The 21607-nt window shown below is 42.3% G+C and overlaps 2 protein-coding genes across 3 annotated transcripts in view; one reads left to right on the forward strand and one right to left on the reverse strand.

The window, feature by feature from the left end:
• Positions 1 to 297: 297 nt before the first annotated feature.
• The window catches only part of 1700049E17Rik2 (tandem duplication of RIKEN cDNA 1700049E17 gene, gene 2), a 45881-nt gene continuing 24571 nt past the window's right edge, over positions 298 to 21607 (forward strand). Inside the window, exon 1 of one of the 2 annotated variants that reach the window (XM_030247558.1) lies at positions 298 to 653. The gene's annotated coding sequence lies outside the window, so the exon portion shown is untranslated. The remainder of the gene's footprint in view (positions 654 to 21607) is intronic. The other variant, XM_030247560.1, reaches the window with a different exon arrangement.
• Gm7970 (predicted gene 7970) lies at positions 14987 to 20494 on the reverse strand. The gene is made up of 5 exons (NM_001378709.1): positions 20296 to 20494; positions 19140 to 19302; positions 17740 to 17871; positions 16903 to 17086; positions 14987 to 15760 (listed from the first exon to the last, which is right to left on the reverse strand). Exons 1-5 carry the CDS (start codon positions 20444 to 20446, stop codon positions 15755 to 15757), a joined length of 636 nt encoding a protein of 211 aa, NP_001365638.1. The 5' UTR covers positions 20447 to 20494; the 3' UTR covers positions 14987 to 15754.

The following is a 21607-nucleotide window of genomic DNA, read 5'->3' on the forward strand; positions in this document are numbered from 1 at the left end:
ACAACATCAGCAAAGGGTTGCAGTGTAGGATTCAATGAATCCATTTGTGAAGACAGTAAGACACTCATTAGGTTCCAGGGGTTTATCTTAGTGCAATGAAGGCAAAGGAGACTAAGTTTTATTTTTTAAATACTTAACATGTTTAACTTTTTATTACTAAAGAATTTAATTAGAAAACAATAAAGCTAGCGACTGTCCTTCTGTCCTAGGAGTGTATTGGGCCAAGAAGCTCTGCTCTGAGATAGCTGCCATAGAGAATTTTGGAGGACCTGGTTCCTAGATAATTCCGGAAGTGACATCCTGAGTCACCTCTCCATACAATAGAGCTGGAAGGGGTTGCTGTCAGGGGTCCAGGAACTCCTCTGCCTAGAAAGGAAGGCTAGCAGTGACCAACTGGGAGGGGGACAAGAGCATGTGGCTGGATTGGAAGTGGCCACGAAGGTCACATCTTGCCTGGTGTCCTCACCTCCTGACACAGGGGTCTGAGTATCACCTGTGATCCCTGCCAGCGTCCACGAGACAGGCAAGAGAAAGAGTGCTTTGTGAAGGCCCTGCAGCAGAAGACAGACACAGAAGTGGAACTTCACGAAGAAGCTTGATCCCAGGGCCACTGGAGTCTGAGGACCAGTGGATGGAGAGCCATGATAATCCAGGTAAGTTGGCTTCTGTGGTCCCTCAACCAACACCAATGCTTTCACACCAGGCCAGGGAACCATCTTTTGTGACTCCGGGGTGCCTGGACTCCTGCCCCCTGACCTCCAAGAGCCCCACACTCCCATCTTAGAAGGATAGGCTGTTGTTTTAGGTTCCTAAGTGTTCTTTCAATAAGAACATCGAAATCCTTGGAGCCCCGTTTTGTCTCATATCTTCAGCTAGCTGTTTTTGAGCGCTCCTTTTGTACCCCATATCATACTCGTATTCTAAAGGTACCATGCCTGCTTTGCGGTTTTTTCTCACATGGGTGGGCCTCCAAACCCAGGGTCTGGAAGTGGCAATGAATGAGGGAAGGACTGGGAAGGGGAATCTGAGGTCACATGGTAAGATTTGGAAAAGGTGGGTTGGACTATCTATGTTTTCTTTCACTTTTAAGTGTTGGCAACATGGTTTCTCTTGGTTTAGAAAGGTATTAATTGTTGAAACACTCCACTGTGGATAACATGTAGCCCAGGTTTCTTGGGTAAGACCACCTCTGGTCTACCCCCTCCTTACCTCCATTTTCTTTTTTTTTTTTTAAAGATTTATTTATTCATTATATTTAAGTACACTGTAGCTCTCTTCAGACACTCCAGAAGAGGGTGTCAGATCTCGTTATGGATGGTTGTGAGCCACCATGTGGTTGCTGGGATTTGAACTCCGGACCTTCGGAAGAGCAGTCCGGTGCTCCTACCCACTGAGCCATCTCACCAGCCCTACCTCCATTTTCTTAAGTTTCCATCTTGATGAGATAAAACTCATGAGAAGGCACAGTGAGTCAATTTGTTGCTGGCACCTGAAGCAGACAGCACTGTCTTCCTCCTTGTTAATGAATTGGCAGTTACAAAAACAAACAAATAAAAAAAACCAAAACGCTAAACTGTTTGTATAAAATTATAGAAAATAACACCATGATCTTCGTAGATATGAGCAATTGAACCTCCTAACAATTAATTGAGACCAAACCATACAAAGATCTCTGCCTGAGAGGTGACAGAAGATTCATAGATGCTGGTCAGACAGCTTAAACAAAAGAGGAAGTCTCAGGTTCAGTGACAGACCTGGGTTCTAGAGAATATGTTACAGAAAGACTGAATGAAAAACAAACAAACAAACAAAAAGATGCTGTTCCAAGAACGAAAGAAAGAAAGAAAGAAAGAAAGAAAGAAAGGAAGAAAGAAAGAAAGAAAAGAAAAACTGAACAAAACCTTACATAAATAACTGGACTTTCAACACACCCACCAATATACATATTGGTACAGACATGCTTATGCCACACACAAACACATTCTCCCCCCCCCCTCTCTCTATATATATATATATACCTGTCACTCTCTCTGTCCAATAATCATAAGTGAGTAGAAAACTATGAGGAGATAACAATGGATGGTAGAGAAACAGTTGGATGGGGACTATGGAACGCTTATGTTTAATGTGAGACACAGGACTCTGCTATCCATCCCTTGGGCACTAATATTTCTTAGGGGCCACATTTCTTAGACTAGGTTGAGAGTGTTATTGAAATTTCATTCTTGAAGCCTCACATCTCTCACACCAACACTCAGGCGGAGAGAAGCCTTTCTCACATCCCTGTCATCTCCAGAATATAAGCTCCAGGAAAGAACTCTAGCAACACTGAGAGAAAACAGTCATGACAAGTACCTGCTCAGGCTCTTTCAGTGTGAGCCAAGATGTAGGCAGAGTGATGAGACCATCTTGCAATGCAGGGAAAGGGGAAAGAAAGCATACAAGCCACCCCCCCCCCCACACACACACAAAAGTCAACGATTTCCTCTCATATGGCAATTACACTGGGATCTAATACTTGCAAATTTTGTACTGCCTATGATCTCACATGACCCCTCAGAAGCAAATGAGCTAAAGCTCTGGCTTCATCAATCAACATTCTGTGCTACTACTGGAGGCAAGCACATGGAACTCATTTAGCATACTGGCATGTACTTGTGTACTATGTGTTCAACCTATCTATCATAAGGAAATGCAGCTTTCAGTTGAGCAGGATTGTTTACTCCCAAATATGTAGTTTCTTGAAAGAGGATAACTCCACAGAAAGTCTTGGAAATGATCACAGAAATGAACAACTGGATGAGACATAGGAGAGAGCCTGGATAAGGTACAAGATGGTTGCTTAGGCTTGACTGTGTTTAAGGTTAGACATGACTGCAACCTGCTCCTCATGATTTATGCATCCTACCAGCTGCTGCTTGGTACATACGTCATTGGTCTTCAGGCTGCCTTCTTTACACAGCCTCTTTAATTCTTTGGAGCATTCTTCTAATGCAATCTGCTCCTCTAGCAACTGTCTGTTCTCCTTCCACAACATCCTGACTTTGTGTGGAAGGAGATGTTTTTTGTGCTGGAGATGGTTAGATTTACACTGGAGGTGGCAGTGCCCGATGCCGAGTCTCAAACAAACAAATGATTACACAAGTCAGCATCTATCTTCCTCCTACTCCTCCAAGGACCATCCCTGCCACAATGGGCCCTGGTGCCCAGACAGCCCCAGACAACTGTCCATATTGGCCACGGAGCATCACATTGAGAGAGGTCAAATCCAGAGGACAGTCATATTTCAGAAGCTGAGGTACATGTAGACACTAGCATATCCGGGGATCCATCCCATAATCAGCTTCCAAATGCTGACACCATTGCATACACTAGCAAGATTATGCTGAAAGGACCCTGATATAGCTGTCTCTTGTCAGAGTATGCCTGGGCCTAGCAAACATAGAAGTGGATGCTCACAGTCGGCTATTGGATGGATCACATGGCCCCCAATGAAGGAGCTAGAGAAAGTACCAAAGAAGCTAAAGGGATCTGCAACCCTATAGGTGGAACAACATTATGAACTAACCAGTACCCCGGAGCTCTTGACTCTAGCTGCATATGCATCAAAAGATGGCCTAGTCGGCCATCACTGGAAAGAGAGGCCCATTGGACACGCAAACTTTATATGCCCCAGTACAGGGGAACGCCAGGGCCATAAAAGGGGAGTGGGTGGGTAGGGGAGAGGGGGTGGATGGCTATGGGGGACTTTTGGTATAGCATTGCAAATGTAAATGAGCGAAATACCTAATAAAAAATGGAAAAAAAAAAAAGAAGCTGAGGTACATCTGTAAACTGTGACAATAACAGTGACTTAAGTATCTCTCAAGAGGACCTGGAACACATGTGTGCTTATATGTCCATGTTATTTAAAAATCACCTGTAGGTAGAAGGCAGACTTTCTCTAGGAGAAGAGAAGAGACCCAACCAACATACAGTCTTTCTAGGTGTCCCATGGAAACCTTATCTATGTATCTACATTCAAATATACTTTGTTGGAAAGGACAATGATTTGAGTTGCTCACAGACTCTTCACACTTGGCCAAAATGACTTTAAGAGGTAAAAATCCTAGAGCCTTGCTTTGAAGGAGCCAGACTTCTGGTTTAGAGGCAAACAGTATATAAACTGAGCCCCTACTTTGGTTCAAAGACAAGGATGGGCAGACATATCCTGTGCCTAGTGCTTGAATCACGACCCTGTTAGTCACTCACCAGTAGAATTGATTTTTTTTAGTCAACTCCTTGTACTTGTATAAGGCCTCACTGATGTCCTGGGGCATTCTCTTCAGGTCAGTCATCACCTGGTCATGTTACATCTTGAGCATGAATGTCCTAATTTTGATTCTGTGGGAGGGCATGGCCCAATGAACAAATAATCCCATGAACTAAGGATACAAGGATCATGTTAATTCAAGCTGAATCGTGGACTACCCCAACACATATATGCCACGACATAGTTCCATGTTACCAGTTCCACTTGGAGCTTATCAAACTTATTACTCTTTTCCTGGGGTCAGTAGAGGCAGGGAAGTAAAGGCAGGGATTTGACCTACTTTATCTCACGTAAGGGGCAAGAAAAATAGACTAGCTCTCCAAGAACTTTCCAGGAACCTGTGCCGTAGTCCTGGATCCACCTAAAACCTGTGATGACACATCTGTTTGTAGACAAGGAATTTTCAATCCTTGCTTCTGTTGCTACATAAACTCCCAAAGGACATAATCAGTATCTACAGGATACTACATTTCCAGTGTGCCCCTAAGGTGAGCTCATAGCTCATATGCTCTGCTCCTCAAAGTGAGGCTCCCTCTGTCTTCACTATTTTTGGCTGGAAATTCTGTCACGCAAAATCCCAGGCCCCAGCATACTATACAGACACTCCAGCTCTTAAGTGGAACACACACACACACACACACACACACACATACACACACACACACTGACCCCCCCCCATAATCAAACACAATCAGAATGCCAAATGAACACACATTATCTAATAGTATAGTGAATAAAATTTGATAAAAGCAGTGATGAACTATGGCCAATCCAGTTATACTGAGAGACAGTATGTGGGACCAGGCCCCTCCAGCTGTTGACAGGACCAGTTGAACGCAAATTACTTCCAGGTCAACTGCAAACATGATTGGCCATAAACACAGTGTACTTTGCATCTCCCCAAAACTTATACCTGTATAGGATTCTTACAATGCAGGATTAGGGCTCACACACTATAACCCTTATGCCCAGACAGTAATTCATACCAAAGGCTCTGATTTACCTTTGGAGAAAACAAATTGCCTGATTCCCATTTCAGGACTATCAGAACTTGAAGTTCTGTGTCGAAAATCCATTCAGCCAAATGAATTTGGATGTGTGGACAGGCTGGTGTTGTAGGCTCATGTGATATGAGGGAATCTGAGGTTAACAGTGAGGGCCCAAGACAGTCAGCAAAGAACTGGGCATAATGACTACCTGTTGTTCAAATCCTTGTTAGTGTAATTGGCTAGGATTCCCTGGAGTTCGTCTCTCTCATTTTTGATCTTCTGGAGAAACTTTTTGAGCTTCTACATCCTCTTCATTCTCTGCTTCTGCTTAATGGTGGTGGAGGCTTGGGGTGATGCCTTTCCAACAGACCATGTAGGTTGACAGACACTAGTAAACTCGTAGAGATAATAGGGCAGGGAATGGAGACAACATGCTTTTCCCTTTCTTTGGGGCTCTTGTGAGATTATTCATTTCTTGTGTTTTCTTAGGTATAATTACTCTCATTCTGTTGGAATTTTGCTTCTAGTATCCTCTGTAGTGCTGAATTAGTGGAAAGATATTGTTTGAATTTGTTTTTGTCGCAGAATATCTTATTTTCTCCAACTATGGTCATAAAGAATTTTCTGGGTATAGTAGCCAAGGCTGGCTTTTGTGTTCTCTTAGAGTCTGAAAGACATTTGTCCAAGATCTTTTAGATATTACCATTTCTGGTGACATGTCAATGTAATTCTCATAGGTCTTTCTTTGTATGTTACTTGACTTTCTTTCCTTAGAGCTTGTAATATTTTCTTTATTTATTCTGTACATTTATACTTTGGTTTAATATGTGATAGGATGATTTTCTGTATTGGTCCAAATGATTTGGTGTGTTGTAGGTTTCTTGTAAATTTAAGGCCATCTCTGTCTTTAGGTTAAGGACTTTTAAAAATCATATTGTTGAAGATGTTTTCTGGGTCTTTGAACTGTTATCCCTCACCCACTTCTTTTTCCATTATTCTTAGTTTTGTTCTTTTTATTGTGTCCTGCATTAGCTAGATGTTTTGAGTTAGGAATTTTTTACTCTGTATATTCTTTGAGTGACTTTTTAATATCATCTATTATTATCATCTATGGTATTTCCTTTGCCTGAGATTCTCTTTTCTATGTTCTGTTGGTGAGGCTTGCATCTGTAGACCCTGATGTTTTTTGTAAGTTGTCCTTCTCCAGGGTTGCCCCATTTGTGATTTTTATACCTTTATTTTTACTTTTTCTTTATTGATTTTCTTATGTATTTCCATCCCAAATGTTATCCTCCTTCTCAGTTCCCCCTCCAAAAACCTCATCCCCTCTACTTCTAGCATTGCCTCTATGTATGAGGGTGCTCCTATACCCCCTCGTCCAAATACTCCTGCCTCAGTGCCCTAGCATTGCCCAACCCTGGATCATCATGCCTGTACAGGACCAAGGGCACTCCCTCCCATTGATGCCAGATAAGGCATTCCTCTACTACGTATCCAGCTGGAACTCTGGATATCCCCTCATGTACTATGTGCTTGGTGGTTTAGTGCATGTGAGTTTTGTGAGGCTCTGTTTGATTGATTTTGTTGTTCTACTTATGGGGTTACAAGCCCCTTCTGTTCCTTCAGTCCTTGTCCTAACTTCAGAATCTAGGTCCACTAGCTCGTTCTCATGTTTGGCTGCATGCATAGCATTTCAAGAGACACCAATACCAAAAGTTACATTTATGAAGTAGCATTGCAATAATTACATGATATGAGGGCGGGAGTATCACCAAAACATGAAGAAGTACGTAAAAGATTTGCTGCAGCAGTAGAAAGGTTGAGAACCATTGCTATATACTGATGTACTGAGTCATCTCCTGATTACCCAAAATCCTACATAATCCTAACTTGATACAAAAGTTATCTATCATTTTTACACTGGGATTAGGGAAAAGGAACAAAAATGTTCTTCCACCTGAGGGGAAAAAAGGAGAGGGGGGAGGGAGGGAGGGAGGGAGGCAGAGAGAGAGACAGAGAGAGACAGAGAGAGACAGAGAGAGACATAGAGAGACATTGAGAGACAGAGAGAGGAAGGAAGGAAGGAAGGAAGAGAGAGAGAGAGAGAGAGAGAGAGAAAGAGAGAAAGAGAGAAAGAGAGAAAGAGAGAAAGAGAGAAAGAGAGAAAGAGAGAAAGAGAGAAAGAAAGAGAGAAAGAAAGAGAGAAAGAAAGAAAGAAAGAAAGAAAGAAAGAAAGAAAGAAAGAAAGAAAGAAAGAAAGAAAGAAAGAAACCAGGCTCCTGACAGCATCAGCAATAGTGACTGGGTTTGGTGACTCCAGATCGAATGGATCCCAAGTTGGGGCAGTCTCTGGATGGCCTTTCCTTCAAGCTCTGCTCCTCTCTTTATCCCTGCATTTCCTTTTGAGAGAAGGAATTCTGGATTAATACTTTTGAGGTGGTTGGGTAGCCCCAACCTTAAAAGGTTGCCATGCTTATCCAATAAATATGGTCTGTATAGTTCCTACTTCCCCTTTGTTTGGTATTTAGGCTAATGTCCTCCCTGTTGGGATATGGGAATCTCTTGGCTCCCTGGCATCTGAGACTTTATAGTGGCTACACACAGTTCCCCCTCCCCAATGGGGACAGACCTCCTTTCAAATGACTTTCCCTCTGTAGTTCTTCCCCATCTCCTCCCATATCTGAACCAGAACCCCCTTTACCTCCTACTCTTCTCTCCCTCCCAGATCCTTCTCTCCTCCTACTTCCAAACATTCTTTTCTTCCCCCTTCTGAGTAGAACTGTAGCATTTACACTTTGGTGTGATCTTCCTTCTTCTTTGGTTTCCCGTGGTCTGTTAGTTGTATTGTGGGCATTCCATGCATTTTTTGACCAATTTCCACTTATCAATAACTACATACCATGTGTATCCTTTTGTGACTAGATTAACACACTCAGGATGATATTTCAACTTACAAACATTGGCCTTTGAATTCATGAAGTAATGTTTTTAAAAGCTGAGTAGTACTTCTGTACACTGTACAATATTTTCTGTATCCATTCTTCTGTTGAGGGACATCTGGGTTGTTTTCAGAGTCTGGTCATTATAAATAAGGCTGCTATGAACATAGTGGTGCATGTGTCCTATTAATATATTGGAGAATCTTTTGGGTATATATGTACCATGGTGGTATACCTGTATTTGAGGTAGAACCATTTCCAACTTACTCAGGAATTGCCAGATTGATCTCCAAATTGGTTTTTCCAACTTGCAGTCCCCCCAGGAATGGAGGAATGTTCTTCTTTCTTCACATTCTTGCCAGAATCACCTGTCAGCTGGGTTTTGTTCTTGGCCCATCTGAATGCTGTGAAGTGGAAACTTAGGGTCATTTTGATTTGCATTTCCCTGATGACTAAAGATGTTGAACATTTCTTAAGTACATCTCAGCCATTCAAGATTCCTCAGTTGAGAATTTTCTGTTTAGCTCTGTACCCCATACTTTAATAGGGTTATTAGGATCTCTGGAGTGTAACTTCTTGAGTTCTTTTTATATTTTGGATATTAGCCCTCTATCAGATGTAGGGTTGGTACAGAAGTTATCCCTATATGTGTGTGCAATTTTGTCCTTTTGGCAGCATCCTTTGATTTACAAAGGTTTTCAATTTGACACTGTTTTTGGTCATACAGCATGAGTCATTGGTGTCCTGTACAGGAACATTTCCCCTGTGACAATGTGTTTGAGGTTCTTTACTGCTCTCTCTTGTATTAGATTCAATGTATCTTGTTTTACGTGGAGGTCCTTGAATGACTTGGACTAGAGCTTTGTACAAGGAGATAAGAATACATCAATTTGCATTCTTCTATATGCAGACTGCCAGTTGAACAAGCACCAATTGTTGAAAATGCTGTCTTTTATCCACTGGATGGTTTTGGCTCCTTTGACAAAGATCAAGTGACCATATGAATGTAGGTTCATTTCTAGGTCTTCAATTCTATTCTGTTGGTCTACTTGTCTCTCTATACCAGAAACATGACATTTTTATCACTATTGCTCTGTGGTATATTTTGAGATCAGGGATGGTGTTTTCCTGAGCCATTCTTTTATTGTTAGGAATAGCTTTTGCTATACTGGGGTTTATGTTATTTCAGATAAATTTCAGAATTGCTTTTTCTATCTCTGTGAAGGAATGAGTTGGAATTGTGATGGGGATTGCATTGAATCCGTAGATTGCTTTTGGCAAAATGGACCTTTTTTTACTATATTAATCCTGCTCATCAATGACCATGGGAGATCTTTCCACCTTCTACGGTCTTCTTTGATTTCTTTGTTCAGAGACTTAATGTTCTTGTCATTCAGATCTTTCCCTTGCTTTGTTCGAGTCACGCCAAGATATTGTTTGTGACTATTGTGAAGTATGTAGTTTTAAAAAATCTCTTCCTCAGTATAATTATCCTTTGAGTAGAGGAAAGTTCCTGGATTGTTCGAGTTAATTTTGTATCCATTGACTTTGCTGAAGTGGTTTATCAGCTGTAGGAGTTCTCTCCTGGATTTTTTTGAGCTCACTTATGTGTAATATTCCATACTCTTCAAATTGTAGTGTCTTGAATTCCTCCCTTCCAATTTGTATCACTTTGATCGGCATTTTTGCCTGATTGCTCTGGCTAAAATGTCAAAGACTATGTTGAATACATAGGGGAAGAGGGGGAAGTCTTTCCTTGTCTCTGATTTTAATGGGATGGCTTCAAATTTTTCTCCATATATTTTGATGTTGGCAACTGGGTTGCTCTATTTTGCTCGTTTCTTTCTGAAACGTGACTTTCTGATTCCTCCAATGCATTTATCTTGAAGTTATATTGTATTTTGTCAAACACTTTTTCATCATCTGATGAGATTGTCCAATATATTTTAAGTTATTTTATATAGTGGATTACATTGATGGATGTCCATATATTGAATCATTCCTGCATCCGTGGGATGATACAGTATCTAATGAGATGATCAAATAATAATTTCTTAAATTTATTACATAGTATATTACTTTGATGAATTCCAAAACATTGAATCATTCTTACATCCTATACATGATGCGTATTGGGTCATGGTGAGTGATCATTTGCATGTGTTATTAGAAACAGTTACCAAGACGTTAGTGAGTATTTTTGCATCAATATTTGTTATGGTTTTTATATGCTCAACCCACTGAGTGGCAACATAAAAAGGAGTGGCCAAGTTAGAGTATATGGGACACTGTGTGTGTGGTCAAAACCCTCACCCTAGCTCCCTGGACATTAATGTTCTATTAGCAGCCTTCACATGAACATGTAGGACTCTCAGCTTCTCCTGTACCATGCCTTTCTGGATGCGTCCATGTGGCCACCTTGTTGGTACTTGACTGATCCTCTTAACCTGTAAGGCATCCACATTGAATTCTAGGAGAAGCTGCAGTGCAGCCAGATTTGGAGGAGTCCCAAAACCCTCCTGGGACAACTAGTCATGGAGTTTGTTCAGCAGCCATCCATCTGCAGCAGTTAGGGTGTTCTTCAGAGTCACATCTCTTCTCTAAAGCTTTGAAGAACCACCTGTCTGAGGGCCAGAAGCTCTTGTGAGTATCTGCTGATGCAGAGTTAGAAACAGCTCTACTAAGTACTCAGCCTGATGCACAGAGTCCTAAGGGGAGACACAGCAAATACAGAGGTCTGAAGGAAAGGACAAAGTACCCAAAATCTGAGTATCCAAGGCTGTATCCTCAGATTAGAAAGACAACAGAAAAAATGGAGAGGGAACCAAGTAAGTGACAATGGGGAGAAGGGAGGCCAGGTGTTCCTGGTGGTCATGAACTCTGCACAGAGTTCACAGTAAATTTCAATGTGGATTATGAAAGTAGAAAATGTTCACTTTCTTTTATTACATTCACCTTGTTTGGGCAGATAATCCATGCAGGAAGGCTGAGAAAGGGCTAAGAAAGAAAGTTGATCTCAGAGAAACAGGAGGACTGGGGGTTCTCTAGTGTAGTATACTGTAGTGTGGTGTGGTGCAGTGTGTTGTGGTGAAGTACAGTCTATTCTCCTGTAGTGTTTGCTGCTTGGTATACATGAGGCCCTGGGCTCCCTCTTCAGTTTAGCCCACTTAGAGAAGCTGAAATTAGAATAACAGTTGCCAGATCTTAAGACAGATGTTGGGAGAGTGATGGGGGACAGGGAGTTACAATCTCGGCTACCAAGGGATTACCACATCTATAGAAATTTGGTGGGTTGTAATGGGCCAAATATCTCCAAGTAACTGCAAAAGAGTGATAAATATGTTCTCAACACACAGAAAATAATGAGATAGATGCCTGAATTGATGCCTGTGCCAGATACCATCTTCTTCAGCAATGTGTTCTTACCATTATCTTCCAGAAAAGAAGGAAGGAAATGGCAGTAGTCTTTAATGATTGGGGAGAGTGTTTGAGACTCAATGATGAGCAACCCAAAACAAGATAACCCAAACTTGGCCCTGGGCTTTTCATTGGGTAGTATATTGTTCTGAATTCCAAGGGCCTATGTTTAGGAGTCTGGGGACAGGGACCCACAAAATCCTGGACATCCAGACAGTGCTGGGTTGCAGAGAGTTCACAGCAGGTTTGACCCTGCTGGCCTGCAAGGATAACTGGGCAAGGGGTTCTCAGAATCTTGGACATGCAGGCACTGCTAGAATTCTCAGAGGAGCTGAGCATGGAGGAGGCCAGCAGGCTAAGAACTAGCCCTGAAATCAGGGAATGGGGAATTCTGGATTAGCTCAGAGGTGACTAGCCCAGGAGTATTGAGGGGCCTTCTGTTGGAGACTTAGATGGCAAGGCTCTGTAGGCAAAGGCTTTTTCTCCATGTAACCCACAGTTGGTTTGATGAGAGAGACAGTCCTTGGTTGTAAACTGTTTATTGATTGTTTTTCATGGAAATGAAACCATAACATATCTTAAGGTTAGACTAGAAGTTAAGTAACTTCTGAGGAAGGAATGTCCAGGAAGGGAAGCTTATTGACTGAACCCTACCATCTTCTATTACCTCATTAGCAGGGAGAACCCTATTCTCTTCTAAATAACCACAGGCCATGTTCCTATATAGAGATTTTGGTCCCATGAAAGAGGCCTGGTAGGAAGCAGGTGACACTTTTGCCATCTACTGTGGGTCTGGGACTTCCAACCCACTCAACTTTACCAAATTCTGGACATGGTAGTCTACTGTCCCAGGTGTAGTCTGAGTTTTATTGATGTGAGGAGACACCAGGACATATGTTTAGTATGCGGGTCTCAATGCCTACCCTCCACACTGACACACTGTTTCTAACAAGGCCACAACTCCTAAAAGTACCACTCCCATATTCAAGCCACCACACTCCTCTGCAATCTCCCAAGACATTTACCTCACTCTGTCCTACTGTTTTCCTTTTTCTCCTTCACAAATTATGTGTTCTATTATTTTCTTGAAATATCCTCCTATAACCCAACACTAGTGCATTACCTTCTATGGATACTGCAGTTTAAATGCACATCTCTAGACATTCAATGTTACCATCCACATAAGACACATGATGTGGTATTTGTCCTTTTGGGTCTGGGTTATATCACTCAAAAATATTATTCATGTGTCCATCCATTAACCTGTAAATTTCATTAATATTGTCATAGTTCATTACCATTGTGTATATGAACCATGTACTCATTATCCTTTCATCAGTTATATTTATGTCTGGGTTGTTTTGATGTCCTGACTATTGTGAATAAAGCAGCAGGGAACATGAGCACACCCAGGTCTCTGTCTTAGGATAATGCCTTTGGCTATATGCCCTGGAATAGTGTCTGAGTCTGTGTTCCCTTGCTAGAAAGATACATCAGGACCATGATGGACCTTTTAATGAGAGCATTTAAATGGGGGCCTGCTTACCATTTCAGAACTTTAGTACATTTTTGTTTTGACAGAATCATGCAGAGGCAGACATGGTGTTGGAGAAGTAGCTGAGAGTTCTGGATCTGGATCTGCAGGAAGCAGGGATGCTGGCCCTGAGCTGGGCTTTTGAAACTTTAAAGCCGACCCCCACAACAAGGCCATAGCTCTGAATACCATCAAAGAGTGCTATACCCTGTTGACCAAGTATTCAAATATATTCTCATTCAAACCACCACAAATAGTACAGCAGGTTCTTATGGAAGATCTATCTCTAGCAATGTTTTCCAGAACATTTCTCCTGTTTTTCATAATGTCTGGACATGTGAATATATACTCTCTTACCCCACAGTCATGCCAAGAGTTGTGGTCATTTAGTCTACTTGTAATAGCCATTCTGACTGCAGTAAGATACAAGGTTAAAACTATTTTAATTTGCATTTTTCTGATGAAGAAGGATATTAAACATTTAAATACATATCTATGATCCATTTCTTTCTCTTCTTTTGAAGATTCTGTTCGGTTTGACAGAACATTAGAAGGGAGTGTGTTTGAGACTGGGACTCTCTACTTATCCCTGCTGTCCCAGAATCTAGTGCATAGACCAGGCTGTGCGGAGGCTCATTCAGTTCTTCTTGCCTCTGCCATCTGACTGCTGGGATTACAGGTGTGCTCTACCATGGACAGCCATAGAACATTTTGAAATGTTTAAATGTAAAATGTTTTAATGTTTAACAGGCAGGTTTCCTGGTGTTTAGTTTTTAACACCATCTGATTGTCTAGAAATGAACTCTCTGTCATATGTACACTTCGTGAAGTTCTTCTCCCATCTCGTAGCTGATCTTTCCATTGATTAAGAGTTTGTTTTGCTTTCTTATTCACTGTTTTATTGCTAGGACACACCTTGACCAGGATAATGTATAAAGAAAATATTCAATTGGGTTTGGCCAACAATATAAAAGGGTGATCCAGGATTGTCAAGGTGGGGAACATGGCAGGAGGCAGGCAGGCATGCATACAGACATCGTGGCACTAGAGGAGTAGGTGAACTTACATCGGATACATATAGAGGAGGCAGAGGAAAGAGATAGATACAGAAAGACAGACAGACAGACAGACAGACAGACAGAAGCAGAGACAGAGACAGTGAGAGTGTAGACTGAGATATAGAAAAAAAGAGAGAAACATTGTGAGATCAACAGAGGCAGAGAGATAGTGACAAAGACAGGGACAAAGACGGAGGCAGGGACTGGCATGAGCTTTTGAAACCTCAATGCCAACCTCCAGTGCCAAAATTCCTCCAGCAAGGCCATATCTACTAGTCCTTCCTAAAACATTTTTATGAGGTAGGTATCAAACATTCAATTATGAAATGACTTTTGAAGGTCATTTTTATCCAAATTACTTTATAATTCAGAAGATTTTAATTACTCAATGTGAATATTTTTATTTCCTGGGATGTATTAGAGAAATACTGTTGTGTATCTTATTTGTTTGTCCGATGTGGTCATGCCCAGGAGAGTACATCATAACTGTAGCTAAATTTATGACTATAGAGATAGAGCATGGATACTTTTTTCATCCTGACTTTGGATCCACATAGTTTGACACATTAACTCAATTTTCTGTGGAGCTCTGGCTGGCTGGGTTCTACTTATGAAGCCTAAACAACATGAAACTTGAAGAGTCCCATTCTTGCCTGAAACTTCTAGTGTTACAGGACTATGTATGAACCACACATAAATGCAGATTGTCCTTATGACAGAAATAATTAGAGATGATGTTTTATCCATAACAATACACTAATTTTATTCAATAACAACTTAAAGTGGGGAGTCAGTTTATACAGTATATAGACTTAGCAAAAAAGCAAATTAATTACAGTAACAAAAAGATAGTGAATATATAATGAAACTTCAAATGAAAACACAGGAAAACCAAAGATACAAAGAAATCAAAACTCTAACCAAAAACCAAACAAAATAATTAAGCTAAGCATCATTCTCTTGCTGCAGATGTTCATAACATACCTACAGCCTGTTGCTGGCCTTGGTGAAATAGTGCAATGGCAGTCACTGATGGTAATAATCTGTTCAGGATGAATATAGGCATGCTTCATTGGGGTGGGTGTTCTGCTGATGGACTAGTCCTTCCAAGGCTAACATGAGAGATGTTACAGATGATACCTCAAAGTTTTTCAAATTCAATTGACTGATCACCATGATATAATTCCAGATGACCCAACAGGACCAGCCAAAATTGGCATTCTCAGAGGACTCCTGAATGCCGAGCAGATCTTGATGTATCTCAGCACTTCTCTGAAGCCTTCCAAACAGGCAGTCTAGCTGGACCAGAGGCTACACAAAATAAAGGCCTCATTACCCATAGCAAACCAAAAAAGAAGAAAATGCAGCCCAAGATTGCCATGGTTACAAGGATTAGATGCAATGGTGGTTAATTTGCTTTGCACACCCAGTGCTCCTGGTGAACAGTTGTGTCTGAGCAAGATTTTGACCTGGTCTCTGATCTGTTTGAGCTTCTGCAGAATATTTCAGACCTACGGGAGGGAGAGAAAAAAAGCCTGGTGAGATCTTGCCATGTCAGCGATCCTGCAAATACCAGCTTTACTCAGCAGGACAATCCAGTATCACTTTTCATCTGAGATATTTCCTATATCCCCATAGGAGAAGGGGAAGAGAGCTCCTGGGCCTGGATGTTTTTCTCAAATGTAAAAAATTGCTTGACAATGGATTGTGAACTACACACTGTGCTGGAGTTATAGTAAAACACCATATTTCTCCAATAGTCTAAATACTTGATATTGAAAAATAAGTGTGTATCAGTGTCTGAATCTAACATTAAACAGAGGCCTTCTAGGGAGCCTAGCAAACTTTGAAGTGAAGGCTCTTATTATTTCTGGAGTGCTGAATCCTTCCTTGGCTCTCCTTGTGAACCCCTATATCTGGGAATCCCCAGAGAAACCATGTCACAGGAAATTCATGCACACTGAAAGGATACTGTAATCAGCAAGAGTGTGCTTCATGCAAATCTTCCCAAGGGTAAGCATTGAACTCTAAAGGGGATACTCATGAAGGAAAAAAAAGCAAAAGCAAAAACAAAAACAAAATCCAATAGCCCTGCTATGCTTATGGCTCCTTAGGTACTTCCATCCTGTACTAGTACCTCATCTTGGAGACAGTGAAAGGACGCTGCATCTTTTCAGCCAAGCCATGACACACACACACACACACACACACACACACATACACACACATATACAAAATAAAATTGGAGCCTGCCCTTCTGTCCTTCTGAGGGGCAAGCCCAAGCCCCTCAGGATGAGTTGCCATAGAGCAGGACAGAGGACCTGGTTCCTAGATAATTCAGGAAGTGGCAACCTGAGGAACCTCTCCATACCATAGAGCCTCAAGGGTTGGCTTTCAGGGGTCCAGGATCTCCTCTGCCTAGAGTGGCAAGCTAGAGGTGGCCGACTAGGATGGGGAGGAGAGGGCATGGCAGAAATCCAATTTCTTCAAAAGAAAGTAAGTCCACAGAAAGTCTTGGAAATTATCACAGAAGTGTAAAACTGGATGAGAAATAGGAGAGAGCCTGGATAAGGTGCAGGATGGTTACATAGGCTTAACTGTGTTTATGATCACACATTAGGGCATTCTGCCCCTGATGCTTCATTCATCCTACCTGCTGCTGCTTAGTATAGTGGTCTTTGATCTTCTGGCTGCCTTCCTTACATAGTATTTTTGTTTCTATGTTGCATTCTTCCAATGCAATCTGCTCCCTTAGCAGCTGTCTGTTCTCCTTCCTCAACATCCTGACTTTGTGCTGGATGAGGTTAGATTCAATCAGGAGGTGGCAGTTCCTGAAGCTGAGCCACAAACAAAACATGGTGAAACCAGGAAGCATCCACCTTCCTCCCATTCCTCCAAAGACCATTCCTTCATCATTAGCCCTGATCACCAGGCAGCCCCAAACAAGTATCCAGATTGGCCATAGAGGGAGATCAAATCCAGAGGACTGCCACTTTCCAGAAGACCCAAGGTACTTTTGAAAACCCTGACACAAAGAGAGACTCATGTATCTCCCTGAAAAGAACATGGGGTCTATATGTGCTTATAAGTCTGTGGTATAAAAAAACCCACCTGGGGCAAAATTCTCTAGGAGTGAAGAGACCCAAGCATCACAGAATCTTTCTATGTTTCTCCTGGAAACCCCATCTATAAATCTATGTTCAGAGCCCAAGAGGACCAAGGCTGATTGATATCTCCATCATGGTGGACACCTTTTCGATCTTGAGGATACTTAGTTGGAAAGGACAGTGGCTTGAGGGGCTCCCAGTCTCTTCACACTTGGTCAAAATTATCCAAGATGTTAAAATCTTAGTGCCTTGTTTGAAGGAGGCAGGCTTATTGTTTAGAGACTAACATTATAGAACCTGAGTCCCCACTTTAGTTCAAAGACAAGGATTGGCAGACATATCCTGTGCCTAGGTCTTGGGTCATGACCCTGTTAGTCACTCACCAGTAGAACTGATTTTCTTTAGTCAACTGCTTGCACTTGAACAAGGCCTCACTGATGTCCTGGGGCATTCTCTTCAGGTCAGTCATCACCTGGTCATGTTGCATCTCAAGCATGATTGTCTCAAAGTTGATCCTGTGGGAGGGCATGGACAAGGAACAAATTGTCCCGCGAACTAAGGATACAAGGATCATTTCCATTCAAGCTGAATCATGCACTACCCCACCCCATATATGTCACGTGACCTAGCTCCTTGTTACCGGTTCCACTTGGTGCTTATTAAACTTATTACTCTTCAGCTTGGGCCAGTAAGCCCAGGGAAGTAAAGGCAGGGTGCGGATCTGCCTCAGCTCCCTGTAGGGGTTTGAAAGAATAGACTAGTTCTCCCAGAACTTTCCAGTAATCTGTGTCACAGGCCTGGGTCCACGTTAAATCTGTATGATTCTCCTCCTGGTTTTAGACACGGTATTGACAATACTTGGCTCTATTGCTACACCATTTCCTAAAGGACATAATCATATCTACAGGGAAAAGCCTCTATAACCTACCAGGAGATTCCAATGTGCATCCAAAGTGAGCACAGAGGTTAAGTGCTGTGCTACTAAAAATGAACCTCCCTGGCTTCTTCACTATTATTGCCTGGAAATGGAGTCAGGCACAACCTCAGGATATATCACATGATACAGACTCTCTAGATCTTAAGCTGCACACACAGGAACACACACACACAGGAACACACACATCCACAAATGCACACACAAGCTCACATGCACCCAGTATCTCTCTCATTCTCTCTCTAGCTCTCTCTTTTACACACACACACACACACACACACACACACAAACACACACAGAGACACAGATACACACACACACACACACAGTCAATCAGAATGCCAAGTAAATAAATCAATTTAGGTTTATCTGAGAGTATATTGAAAAAAATTTGAGAAAAGTAATTATAAACTGCAGCCAATCCAGTCATACTGAAAGGCAGTATGTGTGACAGGCCCCTCCATCTGTTGACAGGACCAATTGGACCCAAATTACCACCTGGTCAATTATGGAAAGGATTGGCTATAAACAAACATTACCTAGCATCTCCCACCAACCAACACCTGTGTAAGCTACTTAAATGGCAGGAGGGGAGCTCACACATTACTACCTTCATCCTCAGACTGTGATTCCTGCCACAGGCTCTGAATTACTTTTGGAGGAATCAAAAGTGCCTGTGACCCCATCTTACTCCTATCTGAACTTGAAGTTCTGCATCGAAATTCCAATCAGCAAAATTGATTTGGGTATGTAAACAGCCTGGAGTTGTAGCCACCTGTGGTATGAGGGAATCTGGGCTTAACAGGGATGGCCCAAGATAGTCAGCAAAGAACTGGGCATAATGACTACCTGTCATTTAAATCCTTGTTAGTGTAGTTGGCCAGGATTCCCTGGAGTTCGTCTCTGGCATTTTTTATGTTCTGAAGCTCTCTTTTGAGCTTCTCCAACCTCTCATGTCTCTTCTCCTGCTCATTGATGGTGGGGGCTTGGGGTGATGCCTCCCCAGCAGACCCTGTAGGTAGAAAAACACTAGTAACCTTGTAGAGATAATAGGGCAGGGAAAGGGAAACCATGCTTTGTCCCACACAGAAGCCTGAGGAAGAGGAAAATCTAGAGACACTGAGAATCCCTGATAGTGCATCATAGCTGTCTTCAAGCTGGGCTCCTCAGCTAGGTCCATGTTCAAAACCACCATCACTAAACATATGCCCGACTTCCTATTGTAATCGCCCTAGCCCTGAAATGCATAAGCTGGGCCAGGCAAGAATAAATGGAGGGCATTGTCGGCTCATATCTGACAACCAAAGCCGTACCTCTCAGCATACTAGCCAACGCTTTTCTAGTGTTCTTTAAATGCATGATGAGAGCTCGTACACTGTTACAGGAACCCAGACTGTGTATCAGTCCACATCATGTGCGTTCAATACCAAACTGTCTGAGACCTTGATTCATAGGCAGGGGAATAGCTCTCTCTGTTCTTGGCATCACATGCTCATGTAACCTAGAGGAAACTATATTAAGATGAAGTACATGGGGCTGGTGAGACGGCTCAGTGGGTAAGAGCACCCGACTGCTCTTCCGAAGGTCTGGAGTTCAAATCCCAGCAACCACATGGTGGCTCACAACCATCTGTAAGAAGATCTGACTCCCCCTTCTGGAGTGTCTGAAGACAGCTACAGTGTACTTACATATAATAAATAAATAGATCTCTTAAAAAATAAAAAAGATGAAGTACATGAACACTCCATCCTGAGAACAACACTTCTAATCTCACAGAGCTTGGTCTTTGCATAATTTGCCATTCAGTGGGAAATTAAGATCTCTCAGCAAAGCCCCTGCAGGCTTGTCAATACCAGGCTGTCTGTAAAACTAATCATCAGACACTCTTGACTCTGGTTCTACCATTGAGGAATCTGAAGGATCCAGATCACAATCCCTGTTCCTGGAAGGACCAGCTGAAGCCCACATCCCCCAGGGAGCTCCCCAAACCTTGCCCAGGACTCACTGTGCCTTCTCCATGACCAGTTGTTTCTTGCCCTTTCCCACCACGATGGGCGGCCGGCCTCCTTCTGCCTTGGTCTGGTGTCTGTGTGTATTCTATTCTCTCTCTGAAATACCCTGAGGAGCATGGACAACATGCCTGCTTGGGAACCCATGAGGATCTGAAGGAATACCCCACAAGCTGCGCTGGTTACCACAACACTGGCAACATCACAGAAGATTCTAGGGTTCTTTTGGATACAAGAGATTGTCCAGGGAAGTGGCTACTGATGATGTCACCTGGAACTTCCATGGCCTACCGGCTTACCAGCTTGCCCCATCTGACCAGTTTCTGAGGTGCCCTTTCCTGGAGTCTCTCTTTTGCCCCTGGAGATACCTCTTGGCAACTTCTCCTTCCAATGCTAGAGATTTCTCTCTGCTTCACTACAAGTCCAGTGCTTTGAATGGGGAGAGTTTGTTAGTGCCATGGCATGGCTAGCTCATCTTCATTAGGATCCTTATATGAGGGAGATTCTTCTCCAATATAAATGTACTACTGGGGTCCATTCATGTAATAAACAGTCGATTTACCCAGGTGTCTCTGTTTCCCAGAGGACAGAAACCTACTTCTGTACCTTTACCTTTACACAAGTTGGAGTATATGTGTTAGTGTGCAACTGCCTTGAGAGGAGACATTGTTTCAATAAAGTGAGCCATGGGTTTTCATGAAATCTCTGATTTACAACCCCATTTCTTTGCAATGAAAACTAACTTGTACTTGGCAATAGAAGAAGTCAGGGACAGGGGCAACATCAAATTGTAAAGTTTATATCCCTTCTTCAAAAGCTAAAATCCCACAATCTCTCTTTCTCCAAAACAACCAGACAAGATAGGCATCTGTGAACAAAGGCCAACAGGGACATTGGATTGCTTCTTCGTAGTCCCATTAGCTCTCACTTCTCCAGTTTCTACCTTTTTGAGTTCCCAGTTCTAGGCCTGAGTCTGTTGGAGATTGGAATATGATCCTGTATTCATAAGATACCTAAGACTCAATTGGATGGATAGAGGATGAACAGGCCTCGGGTCCAGTGAAACCTCAATTTTAATGGATCCATAATTTCAGGAGGGGCTCTCTTTGGCATTGACATTTGTTCCTTCTGCCTTCTTGACCTCCGTGTGCTGAATGCATGCTAAAATGCTACCTAAACTCTCCAGTAAAATAGTGGAAAAATCATGTAAAGCCTTTCCAAATTGATTGTGTTGTCTTTGTCTACCATCTTGAGCTATGCAATATCACTATGACATTGGTCCAAGGTGTCTGGGGGGATGGTGGGGTA

The sequence above is a fragment of the Mus musculus genome, chromosome 14, assembly GCF_000001635.26.
Source record: "Mus musculus strain C57BL/6J chromosome 14, GRCm38.p6 C57BL/6J".
Lineage (NCBI taxonomy): Eukaryota > Metazoa > Chordata > Mammalia > Rodentia > Muridae > Mus > Mus musculus.